Source organism: Linepithema humile, chromosome 3 (assembly GCF_040581485.1).
Source record: "Linepithema humile isolate Giens D197 chromosome 3, Lhum_UNIL_v1.0, whole genome shotgun sequence".
NCBI classification, from domain to species: Eukaryota; Metazoa; Arthropoda; class Insecta; order Hymenoptera; family Formicidae; genus Linepithema; species Linepithema humile.
In genome coordinates, this window is record NC_090130.1 from 27978342 (window position 1) to 28005107 (window position 26766).

A 26766-nucleotide genomic window follows, 5' to 3' on the forward strand; every position below is an offset into this window, starting at 1 on the left:
GTTGATAGCGAGATATCATTTGTCGTGTATTTTGCATTACTTTTTGTCAGTCCGATAAACGGCACCGCGCTTGTCCGATTTTAGTTTCTGTAACTCGGGTGGAAATAAATTTTCCGCAGAATATCTGGCATGCAGTTTTACGTTTTGATAAAACATCACGTTATGATTTTCGATTTTTCCCCACTCACGGTTGACGCCGCTTGATAGGGCGCGACTGTTCGTTCGAGTTTAAAACGGCGTCACGTTTATCCGACTTGAGCTTCGTTTCGCGCAAACAAATTTTCCGCGGGGTCTCCGAGAAGGCGTTTAGGTTTACGAGGGAAACGCGCGCAAGTGGCTCAGATTAAAATCCTCCCCAAGTTTCTTGAATGCTTCATTGGGCGGGCGAACGCCCGGGCAAGGATTTGCACACTGCGTCTCTAAATTACATTGGTTGCCGCGATAACTCGAACGTATTAATTACTATTTAAAAGGGATTAAAGCCGGAGCGTGGATTTACTGCCAGGCGTGATAAGGGTCGACCGAGTTGCCGGGATGCGCCACCCTATTCGGCGGTGTATCTGTTACTTCCCTTTCCCTCTAATACCTACTGACCTCCTCCCCCTTTTCTATTACCTCTGCGAGCGCCCCCCCGGGGCTTCTCGCCTAATGAGATCATCAATTCTGGCTCTGACTTAATATCCCCGAGAGATGTGTGGCGTTACATAAAAATAGTCCATTGATTACGTATTTTACATTTCAAACTCTGAAAATGAATAGCTCATACATTATTTAAACATACGTCTTCTTATTCAGTTTGAATATAGCACAAGTCAACATCATGCGAGAGCGTCGGCATCGCACAAAATGTTATTAATATTTAATGCGTTATGTTAACAACCTCTGTGTCTTACAAATCCCCTTGCTTCGCAGATTTGAAGGGATGAAGGAAGTCTTACAACGTCACTCATGTCTTGACGCAAATGTGACCTAAAGTCTTCTTTTATAAATATCGCATTTATTTGGAACTTTTTTTTTTTATAGATAAGCTTTCTTTAAAGGATTTTTCGACAGAGAAAAAAGCGACAGATAAATCCGTCCCTTTCTTTATCCATATAACTTCTGTTTTCGAGAGACAAAACGCCGCTATATCTTGTCGCCAGATAGCAAAGCCGAATCTCGCGCGAACTTGTTCGCTTCCGCTCGCGAAACTTTCGGCGTGTCGTTCGCATTCGGCAGATTCTATAATGCGAGTCGGAAGCAAAGTTCTCGGTGTTGCAGTCCGGTGCAAGATCTGCGCAACAGCGGGTGAATTATTTCGTATTTTTCGCGATAAAACAATTTCATAAAGCGAACAAGCGTTTGCTGTTTTCATCGAGCACGTGTGTTTGACTTGCACCGTGTAAACGCGCCGGGATTTATTCCAAACCAGAAACGACGGTCTACGCGCGGGTTAAATCATCCATGTAACTTTACAATGCGGAAGAGCTTTTTCACCATAATTCTTTTTTCGCAACAATGCTAATATTACGCGAACGTCAATATTTTTGATGGAAACTGAAATCTCGCTGACATCGCGAAAGCGTGAGCATTAGTTCGCGTTCTTAAATGTGCACGTTTTTAGAGTTTTCTTTTCGTGAAGATCCCTTCAATTAAGCGTTAGATTAAACCTCCGTTAAAATAACGTCCGTTAAAATTAACCGGAAAGCCGGCTCGAGACTTAATTCTCAACGTTAGATCTCTTTGATCTCTACCATTCGCTAAAGCTGAAAGGGCATCCGCCGGCACAGCGCAGGGCACTCTGCATATTTTTTTGCGGCAATTAGCACGGTCACGGAACAGCCGGACGCTATGTAAAAAAGGGCGCATTATCAAGTCGCAATTTATGCGCGGAAGTTAATGCGGGTTACACGGGCGTGGATCATACAGCCCGGGCGCTGTACCGGCGGGATAAAAAGGGCGGCGCGCACGCGGGAGCGAGCGATGCTCTAATGAGCTGAAATACTTTGCGAGATACGGCGGGGACGCTCCCAGCTATCGATGCTGCGAGAGACGAAAAGGCAGAAGCGGTGAGTTCTCTCCTATTATCGTTCTAATAGCTTTTCAAGAAACGTTGTAAGCTGTAACAAGCGAGAGGCAAAATAGCGCGGAGAGGTCTTCATTCTTTCCTTGATCCCGACTACTACTACTACTACTACTACGCAGTAGCAGCAGCAGCAGCAGCAGCACGATGTCGGACTGATTATAGCACAAATGTGATCAAGCAACTCTTAACTTCAACGAGTCTCATTTTACATCCCGAAGTTCTATTCGCTTGTTAATTGTTTACGTCTAAACTTAATAAAGTGCAGGACATGAATTTAAAGTTGTATTTAATTAAAAGAGTTACAAAGCAAATAATAGTATTCACAAATATAGGAATACTTTTGTGAAACTTTTATTTAATGTAGTGTGTTTGAAATGCAATCGCTTGCACAATGGAAGCTTTTTCGTATAAAATTTAACTGGAAAAATTGTTTTTTTGTGTAGTAAAACTGTGGTGGTGTTAGTCGGCGGAGCGGAGGACTATCGCATTCTTGCTCCGAAATCAGAATTTAATTAAATCGCGCTAATTTGTCATTCCGCTGTCGAATTTTGTCGCTCGGTCACGCTCGAACGTTTCGGCGCGACAATAATCTTCCCGAGACAAGTTTTTGCAAACGAAAATAAATAAAAGTCGGAACATCTGTATTAAGCGGCGATTTTCGGCAAGTAATATATTTACACTTATTTTATACCTATTTGTTACAATTTTATTCTTTACGAAGATTTTATTCGAATTTAGTTGAGTTTCGCAAGGCTCGGGAGCTAAGAATCAATACTGGCGATTTGGTTTTTTGGCAAAGGGTTCCGCCGGTACTTGGCAGTTATTCTTATCGGGAAGACCTGCGCAAGTGCCAAAAATTCAATCTCAATTTCGCTTAATACAGTATACTCGGGGACGCCCCATAATTCAGCGCGGGCAAAGGCTTAAAACGAACGGCGCATAATATCGCGGCGCGATCTGACGTTTAATTTCCTACGGCGCGACTGAACGCGCGCGGTCGCCCGGGGACGAGATCAAGCCCAAATGTGCATACACGAATCTGAATTTATTCCGCACCGAAGTACCATTTCAGCGGAATTTTACAGAAATTACTCTCAACGGACACTTGCAAAAATGAAAGATTGAGGATCGCGGGAGGAAAAAGCAGCAAATTTGTTTAAATTTGAGTTATTGCCACGGAAAGACTATATTTTCACAAAAGTAGTATGCGCGACGAAATTTTCTTACATTGAAAACAATTGGTTTCGCTTTTTTTCACTTTTCTCAAAAACACCCGTGATATACTGTTTTTTGTAACATTTTAATTGCAATGCGAGATTGATAACTGTTGGAAAGACGTTTTAGATCTTTTTCCTCACAGAGAGAGCGAAGAATGGTACGTCGAACCTTTACTGTTATTGAGCTATACTGCTATTCCCGCATAATGGCTCGTTCTGGTTCCTATCTCCAAAGCGAGAGACCGCCGCACAACGCGAACAATGCCGCTTTCGAGACTCGCTCTCTCTGCGCGGAAAGGAGTCGCAATTTTTACGGATACCGAATTGGTTGGTTCTGTCGATTGTGATTTACGTGAACGACGTACGGCGCCGGAAATAGTCACTTCGTCAGGCTCGTCGCTCGATGGCCCGGCACTTCGTCAGGTGTGCGACATGAGCGTAGCGGCGGTGCGCTCGGTCAGGCGATTCCGTTCGATTATCCTGATAAAGTCGTTGATAAAGTCGATTCCTCCGCGCGCTGTTGGTTGCCGGGACACCGAATAGACCTTAACTTGATTAATGCAATGCCCGTCGGTAAGCAGCGCGATAAATCGGCTCCGGCGAGTGTTAAATCGTGTGATAATTCCGTTCCTTACGGCGAGGCAATAAAAACAAACGCTAGAAAATTATTGGGAAGAAAATGCAATAGAAAGTGGGGGAGATAGAAGATGGAAATTCGAAATTAAAATATAGCGCGCTTTCGTTGAAGCGTTAGAAATTCACGTAACTGTTTTTCATATTTTGTTTAGAATCCGCGGAAAAACTGCGGCGGAAAATATACGGCTCGATGAGGTTAATCGCGAGTGACACGCTTCATTCCACGCAATTGGGCGTAATCGTCTTCTTGAACCGATGCTCCCTTCGAGTCGGACTCGCCCACGCTCCATCCGCGAATATTTCTTGCTAAATCCAGACATTATGCACGCATTCACGATTGGCGAGTGCGCTTCTCGGATATATATTTACAAAAGGACGCAATCGTACAATAGCTTGAAAACGTGGACAATTGTACAACATATAGTGGAGAGTGGAAGTCAAATACTACGCACCTCTTGATGTAATGATATCTCGGGTCAAGTATTTTGGCGAGTACAAAGTTTCAAACATCTCTTTCATATCAATGACCTGAATTCGCTGACATTTCAAACGCCAGTATTTTCGTAAATACGAAATTTTCTACGTTATTTCTGGCCGCATTTGAAAATACTCTTATCGATCATTCAGTTGCGATCTTCATTCTCTGGCAAGTGCCAGAAAGCCGCCGTTAAAGGCAGTCTTCCAAGTTGCAAGAAAGTTTGCGAGAGACTTGCGGGTATGCAGGACGTGTCGATGCGAGCGTACGCGAGCGCGTTATCCTCGCAGACGTTAATAATTTATGCAATCAACGCCGGGGCTTTATTAAACATGTCCGTTTCACGAGGAAAGTTACTAACAATACAGCGTCGTACGCCGGGCACGGTGACACAAGGCTGCGCGATGTGAGGCGAAGAGAACGCGCGCCCGACGTCGTTTCCGAGGATAAGTTAATTAAGGAGCGGCAAATTACAGAGCGCCCGTCGTCGTCGACGAAAGGAATATATGAATTTCCGAGCGCTTCCGTGTATTCTTAATTTAATCTGTTTGACGCAAGAACCTCGCGCAACACTCCACCGCTACTCTAGATGAAAGGATTTCGAGTGCTCAGAATCCGACACCAATCAAGATGTTTCTGTCGCAACAGCGGTGTCTAACAAGGATGCGTCCTCAAGACACTCTCCGAGTTTTATAATTTACAGGTGCGTTGCACCATCGACCTACGGATCGAAAGTAGAGAACGTTCCTTCTTACGCGTTACGTACTTTGTCACAATTTTAACAAGCGGCAATATAACTCCCGATATATTATCTGCCGATGGAAAATCGATTAGAGCTTAAGAATGTTATAAAATATTTCCGACGAAAATTTCAAGTGAAATATTCATCGCGATTACTGCAAAAAAGTGAGTAACGCGGAAAGGAAGAAATAAAAAAATGATATCCATCTCGTACTACGGGTTTGAAATCGGCGGAGATTAAGCCGCATCTCGCGTGTCGATATAGCAGCGCGAAAAATCGCGAAAAAAAATTTTACGATCGGATTATGCCGAAATAACGCGCCGGCAGCTTTCAGCGGATAATTTCGAGGGGGAGGGGACGATTTATCCGCCGTCATAGAGCGCTTCTCGCGCACGCCTGCGCGCATTCGCCTGAGTAATGAAAGCTCGCATTACTTGGGCAGCTCTAACGCTGCACGTAATACGGCGTCCCGGTACACAATCTACGCTGAACTTTATTAAAGCTGTCTGTTCCTGCAGTAAACTAACTTAGACCGCACGGCGCTTCTGTTTGTTGCGGAGCGGCATCGATAAGTAAACGGAGTGGTCCGCAGGCACTCTCATAGCCGCCGCATAAGCAGGGCGACGGCGGTGTTTAACGTCGACTAATTGGTGCACACGCTCGTTTCCAGACCGCGTGCGCGTTGCGACGAGAGCGCACACCGCCTGTCAATTTACGATGCGGTCAATAATGTATGATACACACGTCTTTTGGCGCCGCGCGATGCACAAAGGCAAGGAAAATAGCCCCGGATAGCGAGCGACAATGGTTGAAAAGGATTTATAGTGCGTCAAGAAGATATACGACGATGACCGGTCCTCGATCTTATATCTTTCACTACAAAATCTCGAATTTCACTTGAATTAATTTTCCCGTGATTTTGGTTATTCAATTTGCTTTCGATGCTTCTGGTGAAAAATTTACGAAAGTACAAGGAAGCTCGGAATTAACGTTTGCAAAGCCTGTTTCCATTATCTACTTTATTTTCACTCTCTCCATTATCTGCTTTATTTTACTCAATTTTATTTTACTCCGCGGCGGACGAAAAAGTAAAAGTTCAAATAACATGCAAAATTAAGCATGCGTATGGACGATGGTTTAGGATCAGGCTGCAATTATGACACGCATAATTCGCTAATGTCTCTCAACGGTTTTAGAAATATGCTGTGCGGTAATGTACAGCGACAATGTTAATAGAATTTGTGCCGTCCGGCCGGTCACGATGTTAATAATCGATGCAATTAACGTGGCACATTATTAAACGTGCACGCTCGGAAGGAAAACTGGGTTAGAGCGCGACATAACACCGCTGTGCGGGCTGTTTACTGCACGCTGTTAACAAGCGAGTCTGTCGTAGCATCTTCGTATGCAACAACGATGGCATATTTGCACTCTTGCGCGCTAAAACGCGATTACGGTGGGCTACAGGTAATATCACCCGACAATAGGGAGTCATTATATCGTCGTTGATGATATTAATTACTTTAATGGACATGCATTGCATGTAATTAATTGTACTGATTAATTATTATTAGTAGCCGCACATCAAATCAGTACTTATGTTAATTGTGATGCATTATCGACGATCGGTTCCTCCTTCCAATTTCTCATCTAACATTTTTATTATTATTACAATTAGTTATTATTAATTATATTACTTGTAATAAATGCTTTTGTAGACTTAGAGTGGTTATCAACAAATATTAATAATTTTTATCGACGCTCAACATAATAAATAAACATTTAGTAAAAATTAAATAATATTTCAAGAGACTCTAAAAATTCAAGTTGCATTTTTCGATAAATTGTAATTATTTTGAATGTAAGGGTTCTGATACGTGCGCTTCTGCGTACAAAGAATCTTCTGTTTTCATGTTTAATACAGATAAAATCGCGTTCGTATAATACCGACTCATAAATATGTCCGCGGAACATTTATTTATTACATTTTCTTCATAGCTCAGCGCGTTCACTGAAGTTTCACAGAGATGCAGTGTAAGCGTAAGGCGCAAGTTATCTCATTAACCTCGAGCTATCGAATTCCGGTCTGTCATGGGTAATGCATCATCGGAACGTCGCGGTCGCGACGAGGCCGAGCTTGACGTGTTAACTTTAGTTGGTGCTCGGGCTTGCATAATTTCCGATTGGTTTCAATAACGCCTGAGAGTGCCGTTACCATCGCTGGCTGTCTTATCTCTTCCACCTTACGTGCGGTGGCCGCGATTAATGCAATTTGCTTGTGCTTGGACAGCCGAGACGTTAATAGTTGATGCGATTAATTCAGGCTCAGCTTAACTTCGGAACGTATAGACATATTTCTCGTGTATAAGACAGAATGCGTACGCGGGTCAGTAATTACTTTGACAAATTAATCACTTCCTGACTTTTAGCTGCAAACTTTGTCCTTCTAGTTCTTTCGCGGCAAGATTGATTGACATTTACCAAAATTTTTCTTAAGCAATTTAATGTTATATTTTTTTCTCAGCTGTGCGAATGGTGATCGCAAGAAGCGCGATCCAGTTTTGAATTAATTTTTTTGGTCTAGATACATAAAAAACTCTGAAATTGTGATAATGTTGAACAGATGTAAAACTAGACATGGCTCGCCGCGCGAAGGAGCTGCCGAGATAACAAAGATCATGTGCGAAGTTGCGCCGCTCTCACACCATTGTAACGATGTAAATGCATGCGATACAACTGGCTCGTGTTGTACAGACAGTGCTAATGTAGCTCGCGATGTTCCATGTCAACCGATTAACGCGTGGCCATTTGCAGATTCGACCGCGAAAGCGTGGTCTGCAAAAGCGCGGAGTGCGCCATATGCATCCGTCCACGGATACTCGCGTAATTGCAAGACCCAATTTGTGTAATTTCGCAATTTGGCGCTAAAAGATTCATTGCTCGTCGTTGAGGTGAAAGACGATGAATGTTTGCAATATTCATTGCGGAAAGCGCAATTAGGGAATGCGATTGTTGTTAGCTTAAAATAACGGGATCGGGCGAGCACAATGTAAGATTATCGAGAATTTTGACTACTGGCGTGATTGTACTTTTAATCAAAAAAAGCTCGAAATAATATTCCATCTTAATGAAATGACGGAAAAAGCAGCGAAAATTATTGAAAAATTTATTGGTTTAAAAGCTTTTCCACTTCGACTCGTTGTTATGATGTCTGCGGTTCAATAATATCGTGTTAATGCGGTTAAATCCGCTAGAACTTTCTATTATTCTAGAATCCGCACATGACATTCTATATCGAATCACTATTAAGTCATGATTAAATTATCGCGTTATTAACGACTTCCGCGCTTGCGGCACGTAGATGCTTGGCGTTACAACGACCAAACACAATGATCGTTAGCGAGACGCGATCAATACGCTGGCTAACTGCTTATCCATCGCAGCTTATTTGTCATTGATTGTATCATGATTAAAACAGCCGTGCGCATATAACGAGCGTTGATGCTGCGCGCACATATACCGGCTTTGCCTTTTCACGTTTAGTGCGCGCATTATTTCTATGAAAATAAAATTCTACACATTTTTCGGGTTGCTTTATGCACGTATGGAATTACGAGGAAAAAATTGGAAAAATTTGGTGAACCAAAATGTAAAACTTGATTTTCGCCAATTTATTTCTCCACGAAATATGTGCGCGCGCAATTTTTTTATTTATACATTTGCGGCATTGGGCAATTCATCTCCTTACTTGTGTCTTATTTCGGAAATGTTGACGAGAGGCATCATCATATTTTGAGCCAGCTCTGAGTGCCGACATCGCTTCGTAGGGTGCATGTAACAGATAATGGAAACGTCACTCCGAACGCCACAGTGTTATCTCACGCGCAAATGTTATCTCTGCTAACTCCACGCGGCGGATAATGGCATTCGGCGTCACCGGATGAAACGATTAAAACGATTAGCAAGAAAAACACGAGCGAAAGTCGCGCTGTTTATCACGGCGATTACGGCGGGCTCGCGTGCGTTCTGTCGTCTCGTGGCCGCCTGCACACGTGACGCCGTAAAATGCAATTCGCGCGCTCGCTTTAATGGGATATCTATCTAACTTAATGTGACGCCATCAAAGCGACACTAAGATGTCTGTGCGAACGTCAGAATTAATTTCCGTGGCGATTAACGGTGAGCTATGCTCACCAGAACCCACCATCATCGTAATTGAAGAGGCGAGCGCTTGAAGGCGATATGGCGCGCATATGGCGATATGACGTACATATTTCAATGCGTTTGGTTCCGCAGTTCTATGCGGAACACTGATTATAATGATCGTTTTCTTGCTAGTGATATTATATTCAGTTATAACTTAAAGCGTCTCGGGAGATTCTTACATTTGAAACAGCGAAAGAGGAGAGAAAGTAAGCTGCGCTGTAATTTGCGTTTTTTTTTTTTTTTAAGAGAAATATGCAATAATAAATCACTTTCGAGAACCTGTCGGAAGAATTAATCCATCACGCTTTGTTTAAAGAGAAATGAAGCATGTATTAGTAGGAAAAATCAACATAATTTGCGCGACGATTATTTCAAATAGAGACTCGTGGAACTAAGTGCTCCATGTAATTGCGCGTTCAATAATCATGATTTATTATCTTATGTCCTGTGCAAAACAAGTATTTATGTAACACGAAATGTACATATGCGTGTGAAAACACATTGCATGTAGAGAAAAGTGAGACTAGCTTTTACGGTTTTTCACCGATAAATTAATAATGACTCTAATTTTTACTAAACGCCTACATTACTTGTTAATTACACGTACATTTCACATTTTATCTAGTTTTCTTGAAATTTTTACGAAGATGGATATAATATTTAAATACACATTTTGCAACAATTTATTCTTGACCGATATTTATCGAGAAAAAAATTAATTATGGGAGACAAAACATTTTATGTACATTTAATTTTACATGATTAAATTAAGTTTCTGAGAATTGTGTTTGATAAAATTGTATTTTCGTATTTTAATCGCAATATTTTAATAACACTTACAATGTGTTTTTTGACTCATGATTTTAATCGAGATTTTACAGTTCCGTGCACTGCTAACAGAAACTGGGCAGGATGAGCTGCGCGTTCGTATCTCTCATTTTTGCTTCGTCTAAGTAACGCTGCTTCTGGTAGATTTCTGTAAAATTACATCGTAACAACTTGCCTTGTGTAAGAACAAGTTCCATTCTGCTCCTTCAAAAACAGCTTTAGTTTTTTTGCCGCGCAGAATGGTACTTCGCAAAATAGACATTCCGTGCCAAGTTTCTCGCGGAATGATGAAATTTTTCCGAGAGCAACGGACAAGGACTTGTTGCTCATTTTTTTCCCCCCGTTCTCGCTCGACGGCAGCGCGGATGGGCGAAGTCGATATCGTCAATTAACCCAAGATTGTTTACCGGTTATGTCATGAGACGGTCGAACAGGCGGTACTATGTAACCGACATCGCACTATGTAGCAGACATGCACATACCTATGGTCAACCCCTCAGGTAATGGCAAATGTCGCTCGGTCCGCCGCTCGATCGCCGCACCGATTCTCCGACGGAAACGTTATCGTTCGTGATTCTGCAAGGGAAATGGTACGATTCAACTGGCTGCTCTAATGGCGCCGAATGTGTGCACACAGTTCGAAATGAACAGAATACTCTCCGTGAGAGAGAATTAGTAATTTTTTGTTTTATTCAAAAACATCTAGTACAATATCGCTCGATGATAGCTTTGAGAACTCAATCTGTAAGCGGTGACCTTGGTCTGTGCTTATTTTTTGCTAAATATTTATCGCTTTATCGCTCCGTTTATACCGTTGAATATTTATTACTTTGTTGCAAATCAACGTTTTGCGAGGAGAATAGAATAGTTTATCAATTAAATAGACAGAAGTGATTTCAGTGTAAAGTTTAAATCGTAATTTTATAAGAGTTGATTTCACGGAAAATTGTTGTGCGTTATTTAGGTAGATTTTTTATAGTCTTTGTTATTCTTTTATTGTCTTATTTTATCAAATAACTGTAATGCAATTGCGAAATATACGGAAGTCAACGATGCACATATAAATATAATATCTGCAAATTTGCGATCATTTTAGCAACAACTTCAATCTTCAAACTTTTATATATTCCGCACCATTTTGGTCAAATATGATTAAAATATCTGGACCTACTCCGCGTCGTTGTTTAATTCTATTTAAGTTTGACAATTTTGTCGGGTAATCGAGTTTTCGTCGGTTTACAAGCAAAATACGGCGAATATTTATAACCGAATGTAAAATTGCGAACGCTACGTTTTTAAAAACATGTCAAGTACGGAGCGAAATTTAACGTTGACACGATGGCGTATCTCTTCTCTGTAATGTCAGTCGGAATTGTCAGGGTTTTATTTTTAACTTGGAGTTGCAAGCGATGCCTGGTATTGAATCGCGCGGGCCGAGATATTCCAACGGAATATAATCCGCTTAATGCAGTTATCTATTCATCTATCCGTTGGTTGATTCGCTTATCGTATCACTCTTGAAACCATTAATATAGATACGCGTACAATTTGCGTATAGTAAATCGAAACATGCTATTGTAAAATTTTCTGTTCTGTGCTGTTGTACCAATTATCAATTGGATATTGGTATAATATTAATTAGAGCTCTCTCCCTGTAATTGTTAGAATCAGGTTTATTTGCTTATCAAATTTGCAAGTACAAATAAATGAATAACATGCACGTATCTAAAATGTACAATGAACACACACACACACACACACGCGCGCGCGCGCGAGATTTGTTAATATCATTTATTTATCAATAGACTAAATATTTAATGATGTCGCTCTTTGTCGCTCTAAAATAATACAAATTCAAAGGTAAAATATTTGAGAAACAAAAAGTGAAAATGGGGGCGATCGAGCGTTCGACTGTATATAACATTGTCGATATTTTGTACGAGAGGTACGCACGAAAGCTACAAATGAGCAATTAATTAAGCGTTCCAGCGCGCGCGGCGCATGACGCAAGATTAATCCGCCTAATCACAAGTCTGATAGCCGGCCGCCGAGCCGAAGTCGAGCGTTATCCTTCTCTCGATCTGTCTCTCGATTGGCCGGCAAGCTCAATCAATAATCACGGTCCTCCTCCTCTGCTTGCAGGTTGCCCAGGAAGCGAGCGGTTCTGCTGGCGATTTGTCTTTTGGCCACTTGCACGGGTAAGTCACTCCTTTGCTGCGACATCACTCGTTTCCGCGACGAATTTATTTGGCCGCACGTTGCGGAGATCGTGCTTCGGGAACGGCGATGTTCGAAGCACGCGCACAGCCGCGAGCGTACCAGACGGCGGTACAGCTGAGTAGAATTTTATTTGATTCCTGTTAGGCCGTTTCAGCGCGGCCTCGCCGACTTCCGGGGTGGGGGAGGGGCCGCGGAGTTATGGCATCTTCCGTTGCTTTACGGGCTCGTTTGAATTCCATAGGCGAAACATAACCATCGCGGAAAGTGGAACGAAATTTGCGCGCGGGGATCGGAAGAATATGCGCGCTGCCTCTAGAAACGTGTCTTACACACCGTTACTGTTCCTTTTTTCAATTTACAAGAAAAATTCATTGACACACACGTGAGAAGAAAAGGAACGATGAAGTATCAAATAATTGCTTAAAGCTCACGCGCTTCATCGTGCGCAAAAATCTATCGTATGAAAACAAAAAAAAAACGCTATTGTAAATCATATCACTAGAGCTACGCTCGCGAGCTAAAGGATGGCTGTTTAAATATCTCGTTGTCGTAAACGAGATCGAAGTAGCGGGCATCCAGATACGAGGAAGTACGAGGGGTGGTTAGGTGCCGTGCGGAGGTGTACAGGGACGGAGGAAAGGCGTTTCCTCCTTCCGGCGGGGAACAGGAAGCTTCTAGCGAACTGCCTCTTCATTCTATCCGTCTCTCTCCCTTTCTTTCCCTTTTTCCTTCTCCCCCCCCCCCACCCCGTCTGTCTTTCTGTCTCTCCATCTCGTTTTCATCCGCTCTCGTCTTTCCCACTCCGCCCGCAGCCCAAACCCCTTCATCTCCGTATCTCGACGGGGTTTCCCTTGGAGGAAGCGAGCGAACCTTTCCCCCCTCTAACGTTCCCCTTCATCTTTTTCCAACGTTCGCGCGTCTCTCCTTCTTGTTACAAATATATATTGCGACTAACGCTGATTGCGGGTAATGCAGCAAAGCACCGCGTGCTTATTTCGCCAGCTTTGCGAGGGTTTGACGTTTTCTGCGTTTCACAGTCATCTTCAGCTTTATTGGCTAAATTTCTAGATATTACATTCCACTTTATTACGTGTTGCATGCCCCTTTTCTTTCATTTTCTCTCAATTTTTATTATTGGACGTCTATTTGTATATTATTTGTCGTACTGTTTTGCATAATTATTTCTATATTTTCTCTACTTATCATTCGGCACATTGTACATCTTGTATATGCGCCGGTTCAACGCTCTTGAGAAACGTGGTTTCACAGAGTACAGCATAAATGATCCTCTTTCATTCTTTTTTTCTTACTTTTAAGATAAAATATACATACTTAGTATTTATTTTTTCTTTTATTCACTCGCTTACTCTCTCTCTCTTTCTCTCTCTCTCTCTCTCTCTCTCTCTCTCTCTCTCTCTCTCTCTCTCTGTCTTTTTGCACATATCCTCTTTTTGTAATTTTTTTCTTCTTTTTTCTCTCTTTCTATATCTTCTCTCCCTGTACCTCTTTTACGCTTTTTTTTGTCCCTCTCCACGTTTTTTCCTTCCACATCTCTTTTCCTTTCCACCTAACGCGCGCTGCTTGTCGTAAATCTGTTGCCACATACTTCCTTCCCGTCTCTCACGCTTTACTCTCTCGGTTACAGCGGCCAGGTATTTATTATTCGCGTGTTCCGCGTTTGCATTTTTAAAGCGTTGTTTTTGCTTCCTTATTAACCGTCGTCGTTTGCGTTTACGAGTCTGCGAGTTCGTCAAGCGAAGAGGTTTCCTCGCGAGAGCTTGTAAGGAGTCTCTGCAACCTCGATAATTTATGCTAAACGCGTTTACAGAGGAAAGACGGCCGAGAGTGCCAAACTGAGATATGTCGCTCTTCAAGAATTACGTGTTCGGTAATATTTATACATCTATAAAATCTTGCCGTGTACCGAAACATTTTTTTGCAGAAAATTTTTTTGTCTATTAAAACATTCGATCGATATTTCAACTTTATCTTCTTCATTTTTGCGACGTAAAAATTTCCAACCGCGTATTTTGGTTTGCATTCCAATTGGTTTGTTTTTTGAATCATTTAAAAAATATCACTAGCATTATCGGGAAACAATAATATTCTAATTATGAAAGGTATTTGATTATACAGCAGTTTTGTTCAGACAAAAAAAACTCTGGCAAATTATAAAAAAATTTACTTGAAAAAATGAGAGGATAACACTTTGTTATTGCATATTTACGTTCTTGAGGCATAATTTTATTTTTCATTATATCTTCGCACAATAAATGTTTTAATTTTCAACAAAAAAAAAAAAAGATTACACAAAATTCGATTGTGTCGCTGAATTGGCAAAATTATTTATTTGTTAAAAATTGCAATTCTATTTGCGTTATTCGTTAGTTTTAGTGTACAGCGGCAAATTTATTATTCTCTCTCTCATTTTCTCTCTCTCGCACGTGAGAAAAAAGAAGATGAAGCTTTCCAGCTTGCCTGGAAATTTCCCCGCATGACCCTCTTCTCTCAGGGTGTGTTTCCGCAGTTTCCACATCGCCGCTTAAGAAGATCATTGACTGCTGGGGCGAGTCGCGAGTAGTAGGTACTTCGGAATTCGACCGGTCGGTCGGTCGGTCGGTCGGTCCGTCGAAGGGGCGGTTGCACGATTGATCACTCGGCAGGTAACGTTTGAGCAGTTACAAATACACGTGATCAATCGTGTTCTAATGGCGCGCCCGAGTGCATCGCGTGCAAGCAGACAGCGGCGGTGGCGTAACTGCACGGCAAACCTCATGCGCTGAAAGTATTTGCCCGAGTGCATTAATCATTCAGCGCGTCTGTTCGATGCACTCTCAAGTCGAGAGTAGTCGCTTTCGATCGAGTCCAATCATTCGCGGGCATGTTATCCTTTTTCGGCGATCCTCGCGACGGCCGATTTCGCGCTTTATAACTCAATCGCTATAATAAATAGAATTAATTTTCTACTCTTACTGTTTTTTTTTTTTTCGATTCTTCCACGACGGGTTAATACAGCAATATACCGTTGACGATGAATATCGGATTTACATATGATCGATTTTAAGCCGGTTATAGAATTCACGCTATAATAAATTGTAACAGAATTTCGTCGCACAATTCAGGATTAAAAGTAGACAGGTATGCGAGGGATGAGTAAAAAAATGTCAACACGTGACATAATTCTATTGTCTCAGTTTTGAGGGAAAGAGAGAGTTGCGAAATCGAACAAATCAGAGGGGGGAGGGGGGGGGGGCAAGCTGAAGGAAGCATATCTGAATCAAAAGAACGTAAAGGTGCGTTGAAAAAGCACGTCAGCAATTTCGTCGTTCGCCATCGAAAGAATCGGTTCGACGACGACGAGCGCATTCAACCGACCCCGCCTTGTGCATTCAAACACGACGGCACGACTCGCTAGTTACGTGGTTTCACTCGTTAGCGCAGTCGCCAAAGAAACCCTCCTCTCGATCCCTCGGTCACCACGTCTGTATCGTCGACGGCGTCGTTGTCGTCCGCCATTTCCGAGCGCGCCGAGAGTACTCATTCGCGACCCACAGTTAAATACGGCTCCAACGAGGCAAGGCAACGAGTTTCCGATAACGCCGGATGCGGCGGAGCGTATTACCGGATAATGCGTCCCGCGTTCAATAATACGCGGCATTCGCCTCCGCTCGATCGCGCTCGATCCTCCGCTTCAATCACGCCTCGCTCGCTCTCACTTTTCCCTCCGGCTCTCTGTACCTATTTCCCGTCTGTATCTCCTCATTCCTGACACATCGACATTACGATAATTTTGTTCGCGATAACGTTGATCTCGATTTTTGATGATTGAATTTCATTGGATTATTTTTTGTGCAACATCGTGCAAAAATATGGCTGAATTTGCTTAAAGTAAAATCGATCTCTACGAAATTAAAGTAAAATAAATTATTTACTTGCTTGTGTGCGTGCGTGCGTGCGCGCGCGTGTGTGTGTGTGTGTGTGTGTGTGTGTGTGTGTGTGTGTAAACAAAATCAAAGTATTTATTATCGAAAATTATAAACTTTTTGAATATTTTTTAAATTATATGAAAAAAATTGCGTTTTCATATTAAAAAAAACCATTTTACTGTTATATTAATAATATTACCATGCAGAATAATGTTATCTTTTAAATGAAACTTTTTCAGACATTTAATATAAAATTTTATTTTATTATACGGGATACTCAATATTAAATTTTATTAAAAATGTTATTTAAATATTTTATCCAACTTACGATGAATATTTCCCACAATTTCGAAGATTACTTTTAATTTATTACATTTATCAGAAAAACTTGTTGATCAAAATTGATAAATTTGAACATCACAAAGATTAAAAGCAAAACTTCTGAAGCACTTAGTCTATAATAGAGCGACGGACATGCTGCGAAACACAAGCGCGGCTTTCAGAGCATTGGCCCCTCTTATCTCTAAGCAGCCGCAAATTGTCAGTAGTTCGGATCTATGTATGGTCCGCCAGTTAGCGACTGAGAGACGAACGGTGTATTCTGATGCACGCGCTGAGAATTTCGCTAACGAGGGAACGTGGATCCTTTGATTGGCACGAAACTCTTGGAGAACTTCCACGTTTGTTAATACGAAATATACGCACACATTGCGTACACATTTACCATTAGAGCCGCCTCTGGAGCGAGAGCTCTCCTATTACGATTGCGAGGCAGACTTCTCTGGCACGAAGTTCGAACCATTAGCGTCCGAATGTTTGCTTTATTGGCTCGTGCTCTAATTGTGTGTCTAATACAAACATATTGATAATTTATTGATATACAATGTTCTAAAGATACATATTTTCGCAAAATTATGTGTAAAATTTACAATGTGGATACGCTGTGATAAAATTGAAATCGATTGCCGATTGAAAAAGATTTATTGACATCTAATCAAGTATTAATTGTTACATTTTATATTTAATATATTTTAATATAATTTGATATACGTAATTTGCCAAAATCACTCTTTATCGCGGGAAGAAGAAATCTACCGTTAAGAGCGTAAATCAAGATAAGCAATTATCTCGTCAAATAGAAAGCCATAAATCCGAGTGATCAATAACGAGTGTTATCTCAATTGAGGGTTAAATACTTGATCCGCTGTTAACTATCGTTTATCGCGGACAGTCCCGAAGAATCGTATAAAGCGCACGCGATGCACCATGAATGCGCTATACGATTCTGGAAGTAATCCATCATATTTGGTGGTATATGTATCCGACGTACCGTTTTCCCCCGCACTAAGCCTTGGTAATCCTCGGCTCGTTATCCCTCCGCTATTAGTTTTCCCTGACGTTTCTCTTTGTTAAAAGAAAAACCGAGCTAAGCCGGCGGGGAAATCGCCGCATTACTTTTAAACAAAAATGAGGCGGACTCGGGCGCCGGCCCGGGCACACGGATATCCGCGTCTCGGCGAGGAGGTCGCAGCTTAAAAATGGCCGGGACTTGCGCAAGCTGATGCAGGATGAATGCGAGATACATGGCGTTATTTAAGAGATTCGTATCTCTCTCTCTCTCTCTCTCTCTCTCTCTCTCTCTTCTCTCTCGGCAAACTTACTGCCGCGTCGCGCATCCCTGATTCTTCTGAATGTCGCGGACAGAATGTAGTTCGTGAACGGCGTTTTACCTCGCAAAATATGCATATTTGACGCCAAACTCGGCGATTTATCTTGTAATGTAGATGCATCTTGGATTTTTACTTATAATTTCTTTTGCACGGAGTTAAAATGCATTTTTATCGGCCCAAGTTATCTTGGCTATATTTATCGCGTTAAACTTTATCTTCATTTTTCTTACTGTCACTCAAGTAACATCTTCATAAAACTCGTTTTAAGTTACTATTCTAACGGAATGAGGGATGACGGCTACTCCATCATCAGAACTATTCTATATACATGCAGATATATATTTATTTCGTTGTTAGAATTTCCGGAAAGCTGATCTCACGCAATTTTGCTCAGGAACGATGTAACGCAATTCCGCGCTGCGTTCTTCGCGCGCGACTCTTTCTGATCGATGCGCCGACAGACATTCGCGTTCGAAGCGGTTTCGCAAAATGACAACGAGACGAATGATGCGGATTTACGAAGGATCGGGTGATATAAAAGCTGGATGGAAAGAGAAGAAGAGAGAGAGAGAGAGAGAGAGGTGGGGGGGGGGAGGGGAGATGCAAGCAGAGTCGTGTATCATGATTACCAGTGGCGCGGTGGAACTTTTGTCACGGTTGCTCTAATTTTGAGACATTAATAACTCTTTTTTAGCGGGCCACGGGAGCTAGGTTTTACGTTAACCCCGTTTTGGAACATGGAGATTCCAGCGCGGAGCGCGACCATTGGTCATCCTTGAGGGTAGACAAACGGCTATTTATTCAGCGCGGTCGGAAGTTAATCCACGATGCGGCCTCACTTCATTTCCTCTCTGCGCGTACCGCGCGTGTATCCTGTTTTTAAAAGGGACGCGAAGACATAAACACGCACGGGCAAGTATGAAGTTACTGCCTTCATTTCTGGCTTTATTAAAAAATTGCCCCGCGCATTACTCCTCGCTGCTTCGCATTTTGTCGGGACGGATTTGCTTCGCTGAAGGGATCCTCGCAGGTGCAACGCGCAACGTCGGCCCGAAATTGGAAAAATATTAGAAAAACTCGCGGCGAGAGCAATTTCAGCGACAGTTCAGAAATATATATTATCGATGGGCGCGGAATTGAACATTGCGCGTGTCTATTTTTTTACAAATAAATTTTTTACGCGCATAAAAATTTATTACTTAAATGAACTCTTTCGCTGTTTGCATATTTATTTTATATTTCCAGTTAATTCCAGCTGCAAATAGAAATCTTGTTTATTTTAGCGATCCGTCCATCAGTTTTCATCCATTTTCCAAAATCTAAAACTTTTTCATCAATTCGCATCAATATTGCGAAGATGCTGGCGGAGATAACAATATCTGTGCGGGCGCGCCGCGTTACGAAAATTTCCCTCACAACGCGAGCGGCACTTGCGGCAGCTCTCTCGCCGAGTCTCAAAGAGCGCGCACTTGTCGGCGAAATCGCGTCGCGAATTAACGCGTCTGACGCGTCGCGTAATCAGTGAACGTGGCCGCCGTTGTTCAGCGCCGCGGTTCCGCGCCGCGAAGAATAAATTACTCGTTTTCCCGCGGCGTGGCTTCCGACTTCAAAGCGCCTTCGCGGTCATTTAATTTACGCCACCGACCTCTGAGACGACGTGGGAAAAGGAGAGACGTGGAAAGCGGAAAGCAAGAACCGGAAGAGTCGACCCCCTCCCTCTTTTCTCTCACTCTCTCCCCCCCTCTCTCTCTCTCTCTCTCTCCCTTTCCTCTTGGCCGTTTGCTTACCCACCACCTTGATAACGACTGTGCGCAAGGTAGCAGCCAAAGGCAGGGTAATTATCCACCGTAGGGCTGCGGCTTTTATCTCGTGCGCAGCAGACGCGTGTTCGCGACGTCGTCGTCGCGACGTGACTGAGTCTTGCGTCGCGTCGCGTCGCTCAGGTAATCGCCCCGTAATCCCTTTGCTCCTTTGTCGGAGGACGATATCGTCGCTCGAGTCGCTCTCCGTCTCCCGCTTAAGACCCACGGCAAAATTCAGCCCGTCGTTTTTCCGTGCGATGTTTTTTTTAATTAAATATTACGAATGCAGTAGTATGTAGAATCTGCAGATAGTAGCGTCGGATATGCGTAGAATAAATAATGGTGTCAATTTCTTTCTTTTTTGCTTCGCGTCTCTTAGCGTTAGCGGCACCGTTAGTCGCGGAAAAAGGATGAATTTGCGCGGCGGATAGAATAGTAGTAACGTGGCGCTAATGAGTCGCGTTTCCCTCTTCCTCCGCGCCGACTGTTTCGGCCTAGCCCGAACCACCGCACGCCGGCCGGCCGGGGCGGTCAGCTCGATGCGGGCGGCTCGAGTGTCCATTGAAGCGTCGTTGAAAAGAGCCAATATTCCGCTCGGGCGCCCTATGCGGAGTTCGATTCATCGGGGAATTCAATTAGCGCCAGTTGCCGGAAACCTCAAGTAATTTGCGCACGGCCAGCGCTCTCTCGCCCGGCCTCAGCGCGACGCGAGGCGACTGCACGATGCCCCGTCTTTGTTACGCGAAAGGTGGTTTTGTCGCACTCCTACCTGGCGCGCGGAAGCCTTGGTCACCGCGCTATCGCGCCTGGGAAACCGAGAGGCAACCATTGTAGTACGTGCTTGCCGGGATCGTGTCGAGGATATTCGCTGAACTGCGAGGGACCATCGGGAGGGAATGAACCGACGCTCTGCTATCAATCAAGTCCCTAGCAACTGGGACGCGTCCGCGGCAGATTATCACGGAGGGGCGGGCGAGGCGGGAGGGGTGTAAGATTGAACGGTGTTGCCGGGCCGCCGAAAAGTATCAGTTTTTCATCGGAAGCCCCGTCGACGTCGTTTCCACGCGTTTGGCTTCTGCGCGCGGTCGCTCGTGGCTCTGGCTAAGGTACACATTCATTTTCAATACAATCCTTAACTTCTTTCAGACTTCTATAGTGTTTGAGGGAAGGAAGTGAGCTCTTCTCGAGTCGTTTCCCTACACACAACTGCGGTCGGTTCAGGAATTGAGGAAAATTTTTGAATGAACTCGTTTCGAAATAGTTTAGCAAAGAAAGTAATTCAAATATTGTCCTGGCACGTTCTCGTTAGAGGCGAATTTTTGCGCGGCAGTGGCACTTTTGCACGCTGGCCGTAAGTTTTCTGTGTTGTTAAAAGGTCAGAGATTAATCGCGAAATGTGAAAAGACTTCTGGTTCGAAGTAGCATCATTGAGTAGTCAGAAATGAGAGAAAGGCATTCGTTTTCGTAACAAAACAACTCGAAGATGAAATAGGGTTTTGCTGAAAGCGAGTTGATAATTGGTGCTCGCACAATTGAAAATGCATGACTTCGGTGTGCTCTGGAATGCGAGCGTAATTAGTGCATCCAGTTGAACGTAATTGTTTACCGACGATATACATAGCACTGGTGATGCGAACTTTGTGTGTGGGTGTGTGGGTGTGTGTGTGTGTGTGTGTGTGTGCGCGCTGTTTTAAGCATAAGTCCGTGTGTTGATGACACAGAAAATGGAATCAAATATATTGGAAGCAATGTCGAATATTTTACAGAATAATAGAATAAATTTTAAATTAAATAGAAACCAAGCGAAATTACTAGTATTATTTTTGAATAACATAAAAAATAGTGTTATTTACAATGGAATAAATGGAATATAATGGAATAAAAATTATAGTGAAATATATTTGAACAATTTTAGCAGAATATTTCAACCTTTACGAAATTAGTTTCGACGAATAAGTTAATATTAAATATCCCGTCTTTATTTTAATGCTGTGCCAAAATGTAATAATTTAATACTGTTTTCTAAGAAATTTTATGAAGATTAAAATAACATAGCTTGCGAATTATAATCGTACACTGACTCAATTATTTGCAGAACAATGCGCAGGATCATAAAACATAATTCCTTGTCACCTACCTTGACAAAGGACTGCAAAAAGTGAATAATTACATAATATGAATAATTTACTAATATTTTACTCGAATTGCTTGACGATTATGAGTAAACTGCGGTTCGAGAATTATTAATCTTTTTTCATTTTTTCTGGAAAAAGTTCTCTCTTCTTTCCCATATAGTTCATATGAATGCAATAAGTATTTAAATATTACTTTCACAAGCACCGATCTTTACAAAATTTAAAATATTTATAAAACATATATATTTTTGAATCCCAGATATAGTTATTCTGAGTTTCAATAGGAGCTTGATTGTACGAAGCCCTTCGCGAGTGAAGTGCTTCGTAAGTATAATACATCGAATGAAACAGCAATTTTTCCGAGTATTACGCGATTCCGATGGCGCGACACTTGGATATTGAATTGATTCAGATTCATGAGTACATATTGAGCTTGATTCCATCCCTGAGGGATCCAATTGACGATGCAATACGTGTTTGTATGTGCACGAGTGCGTGTTGCGTGCGCTTCAGTCGCACGCACGTCACGTTGGCAGCGCTTCGGGCGCATCGAAAGCCAATGCACTATCGATTCCGAGATCAAGGCTGTAGTTAGGATATTGTCTCCATTATTGCAGCAGGTGGCGATACGGAACATTTTGTTTCCAGTATTTCTGAATTTTCTGAATAATTATCCAAAATATATTTAACAATATATATAATATGTTACTTTATGCGATTTTAAAATCTACGGATAGACAGTCGAGCAAACAATATTATTCCGTCATTGAATTTTGAAGCGAAGAGAAATTTCTTCATATTACGCTGCAGGAAAAATATTATCGTTACTTCTCCGTCTGGGAGTAATTTGCGAATGACGGGATTAAACTCCGGATGATTCGCTGAGGAACTTCCAATATCCGGGAAATGTAAGTTTCCATTCATCGGGCGACGCGACGGGCGAATACCGTGGTTCGGGTTGAACGGGTTATACGGGTAGTAAAAGGGGCGGATCTACATGCTGCGCATTCTTGTACGTGATTGTTATTAGGTCGTAGCACCGGGTCGACGCGCGCGATGTCAAATGGCAGAAGCAATTTGTTCGGGAGTATTTATTACCTGGCGCGTGGAAGGAAAACCCCTTCCTTCCGGTTTGCGGAGGAACGAGGTTGGGGGTGGCGAGCGGACGGGCGGGCGGGCGGCCGGCCGGAAGATTACATTCGCTCTACGAGAAAACGTAATATAGAAAGGAATTTAATAATGTCGACAGAGAGAACGCGCGCGCGCGCGCTTTCGAAGCACATACGTGGCCAGGACTTTTATTCATCATCGCGCCGAGGCGAGCGCGAGCGGAAAAAGATTTTCCGGCAGGTGCGGAAAACAGTCACCATTGCTGTGAGGAACGCCGGAAACTGGGAAACGCGGCTACGCGTTGGACGTTGAGAGATAATTTTCTCTGGGTTTTTTTTAGCCTCGAGACCATCTCGCTGAGATAAGCGGAGCCGCTGGTCATTTGTTGTGCGAGCTCGGATCGGGAAAGTAGGGTTCATTGCGAGATACTGAAAGAAAGCTGTGCAGAAGTGTATCCGTTAAATAAATTGCAGTTTGCTGTGTCTCATTTTGAACAATGTTGCGACAAAATAAATTATACGTAAATAAATTAAGTTAATGTCGGCATCTAATTTAACAAATTAACGACAAAATTGGCGCTTTGAATTAAACAAGTTTTGAAGACGCAATATATTTTTAATGATTTCAAATTCTAATTCGCACTTGTACTATGCATAATAGATGCTATCTAAATATTAATCGAGTTTATCGACGCGATGGGACATTCGAAGACAATTTTATTATTGCAATATTTTCTATCCGAAGGTATATCTGAATACATTTGCATTGAAAAACAACTGAATATTATTTGTATTTGTGCAATGTTTTGACGTGAATTGTTTTTAGCAGTCGAAGTGAAGTACACCGCAAATTATACGCGCGTGTGGTTCTGTTGGCAAACATAAAGTTATCAGTTGTCGACGTACGCCGTAGCGAGTGCTTCACAATGACGGTTGTAAAAGTCATTGACCCGAGCAAACCGGTGGAGCACGTAAAAAAAGAACTCGAGTTTTGGACCACGATAAAAGCGCGCTGTACCTTCAGTTATCGTTCTCTGCGGAAAAGGGCCATCAGAAAACTATGAATGACACCAATATCGAGATGCCAATATCAATCCACTAGCATCTTAATAGTTTTTCACTCTACAGTCAAAATAATATTTCATATAAAAGGCGATTAAAAAAAATTGTATATAAATTTATTGCAGATAAATTTTGTTTCTTCTCTGCTCTTAATAAAAATTTCAAATCTAAGCAGCGAGAATTAATGTTGCATAAAAATTGCAAAATTAGAGAAAGACATCTACAGTTGAGATAAGTTGCACGCACTAAGCTGCATTCAAGAGAATACTTTTTATCTAGCCTCAAATAATAAAGAGACTTGTACAATCTTAAATGGACTTGATGAATGATAGACGTTAATCGAGCTTGGCGGGATAAGATTAATGTCTTTTATATTGGGATCTCAGCGCTTTTCGAATCTTCGTCATCTCTTTGTAATTAGTTTATTCTTACCGAACTACACGAGAATGTTTAAGATATGACTATATGTTTGATTTTTCTCTCATTTGCAACTGATAATAACTTTCATCCCCGATTGCAGTTTTCTTACAAGTTATTTTTGTATATCCCGACGCACTCGACTTCTATCAGAATTTAAATTTAAACTTCAAGTTCTTTTCTCCTTCTTCTGCGAAAGTTATATCGGCTCCATCTTGATAAGAAGATGTATCAGTGGCATAAGGACGAACGTTCGTCAAGAAGTTTACTGTCCCTTTTGCGAAAAGAAAACTTTCGAGCGGAGCTGTAATTTGAATAATATTAAAATCTATCGATGACGTACACAATGGATTTTTTTCTTCTTCAATTTTATTGGAACTTCTTAATTATGTAAGCAAACGAGTTAAAAGCATTACGTTGCGCGTGTTTCGATGAAATATCTTTCTAAATGTTGAAATAAAATGTAGAGATTGATTTTAATTGCGTAACTTTAAGAACCAAGTTTATTGTGAGACTAAAAAGGTTTACATATGAAACTAGTACTTTAGCAGAGATAATGAATGACCAAGAAGGGACTTGATCAAGTTTGTGAGGATTTTCTTCATAATTTTTATTGGAATTTTCTGGATTATACATGTTATTTTATTTATCACATTATTAAATTGCGTCGCGAGTAAAAGCAAAAATGGCGATAATTTGCGTATTCTCCCTCTTGTTGAATGTGTATTATACGAGAAAAATATTCAGAGAGAGATTTACTTTGGAATATAAATATTTATTAATAAATAAATATGGTTTAATTTAAAATCCCACTTCAATATCTCGTTTTGCCTGATTACTCAGGAATAGTAACGCTGGGGATTCGCTAAACCTCCATGCTGGCATTATTTGCTCGCATTTTATTGTTCATTTAGCTACAACGTCTATAATAAATGTATGAATATTTAATGACATAACAAATCATTTGAAATTTCAATCATTAAAATTTCATCATTTATCCTGATTACACATCGAAATATTTACATGAAAATTACAAATAAAAATATACGCATTCGTTTTTGTTATCTTTGAAAATATGCGTATTATTTTCTTCGGTATTTTGTAATTGCAATTAAATTTGGCAGGAAACGGTAGAATATTATAGTATTTACATTCGCCCTCTGTGCCGATAAGTTTTTCGTACAATAATTACGCTAATGTGCACTAATTGGTATGAATGGGCAAAAGATTTGATCATGTGTTAGCATGTTTCTTTATTGCACATTATTTCTTACGAAAATTGCTGTCGCATTGCTAACACAAGTTGGTGATGCGGAAATCGAGAGACTGTTCGATTGCCGGGATCATGTCACTTTAAAGTCGAAGTCCTCTCAATCGTTTTGAGCGAAGTGCTCCATCGATTTGTCATCGTTACTCGGTCGTTTTGCAAGATCTCATACATTTCCCGGCAAAATCGCGACCGTTCATTTAGAATTCTATCGGCGAAGGAATAAACTATAAAGCATCGCGAGAAGAGGAATCGAGCGCGGCGAAGAGGTCGGATACTGCGGTGGTGTGCGCGTAGGGGTATGCGTGTGTAAGCGTGGGAAGGGGTGGAAAAAGTGAAGATTAGAGGGAGATGCTTACCCTTCATGCACGTCCGACACGGAAGATTTGGCGGACGGTGTTAGGAAAATCCTCTTTGCGATAAGAGCATTTTCGTAGCTTTCCCGTGGAAGAGCAACGGCCGCCACGTCGAGAGGAAACAATCGAACTTAAATCGCTCGCCTTTCATCGACCGTCTCGCTCGCTGTGCATGACGCATTATTTTTGTTTTCGGAATTACACTGGAAAATAGCATTTCTGTTTATTGCACTTTGTATTGTTGCCTTTTTCGCGCTCAACGTGCGAATTTAATTTAAATTTATTTAGTCGACTGACTGTTGTGTCGGACAATATTTTCTTCGATATAAATTTTGCATAACTATCGACAGCCGTGCATAATTGCGCATGTATGCTTCTCAGCGTGTACTGTTTATAAATAGCGTCATTAAGGCTATTGTACACAAAGTTAGTTGAGCAAGAGGAGGAAAAAAAGAAACGAGTGATAAATTAAGTAGCGCACGGAATCGCAGAAATTCAAGAGAGTCGTTCGCTTGCCAGTGTAACATCCTTATTACGGATGCCTGCGGCTTCCGCGGTGTCCGATCGGGTGGCTCTCGGCGTTCTAGGAGTGATCCTTAATTGCCAGTGGCGAACTTTCGGGGTTTCGTCCTT

General features: G+C 41.9%; 1 protein-coding gene across 5 annotated transcripts in view; it reads left to right on the forward strand.

Moving 5' to 3' along the window:
- Positions 1-26766, forward strand: part of Cad87A (cadherin-87A) — a 184981-nt gene that overhangs the window by 83018 nt on the left and 75197 nt on the right. For 4 of the 5 annotated variants that reach the window (XM_067350906.1, XM_067350907.1, XM_067350905.1 and 1 more), the window contains exon 4: positions 12312-12367. In XM_067350906.1, the coding sequence (XP_067207007.1) occupies positions 12312-12367 (56 nt within the window). Of the gene's footprint in view, positions 1-12310; positions 12368-26766 lie in introns of all 5 variants that reach the window. The other variant, XM_067350909.1, reaches the window with a different exon arrangement.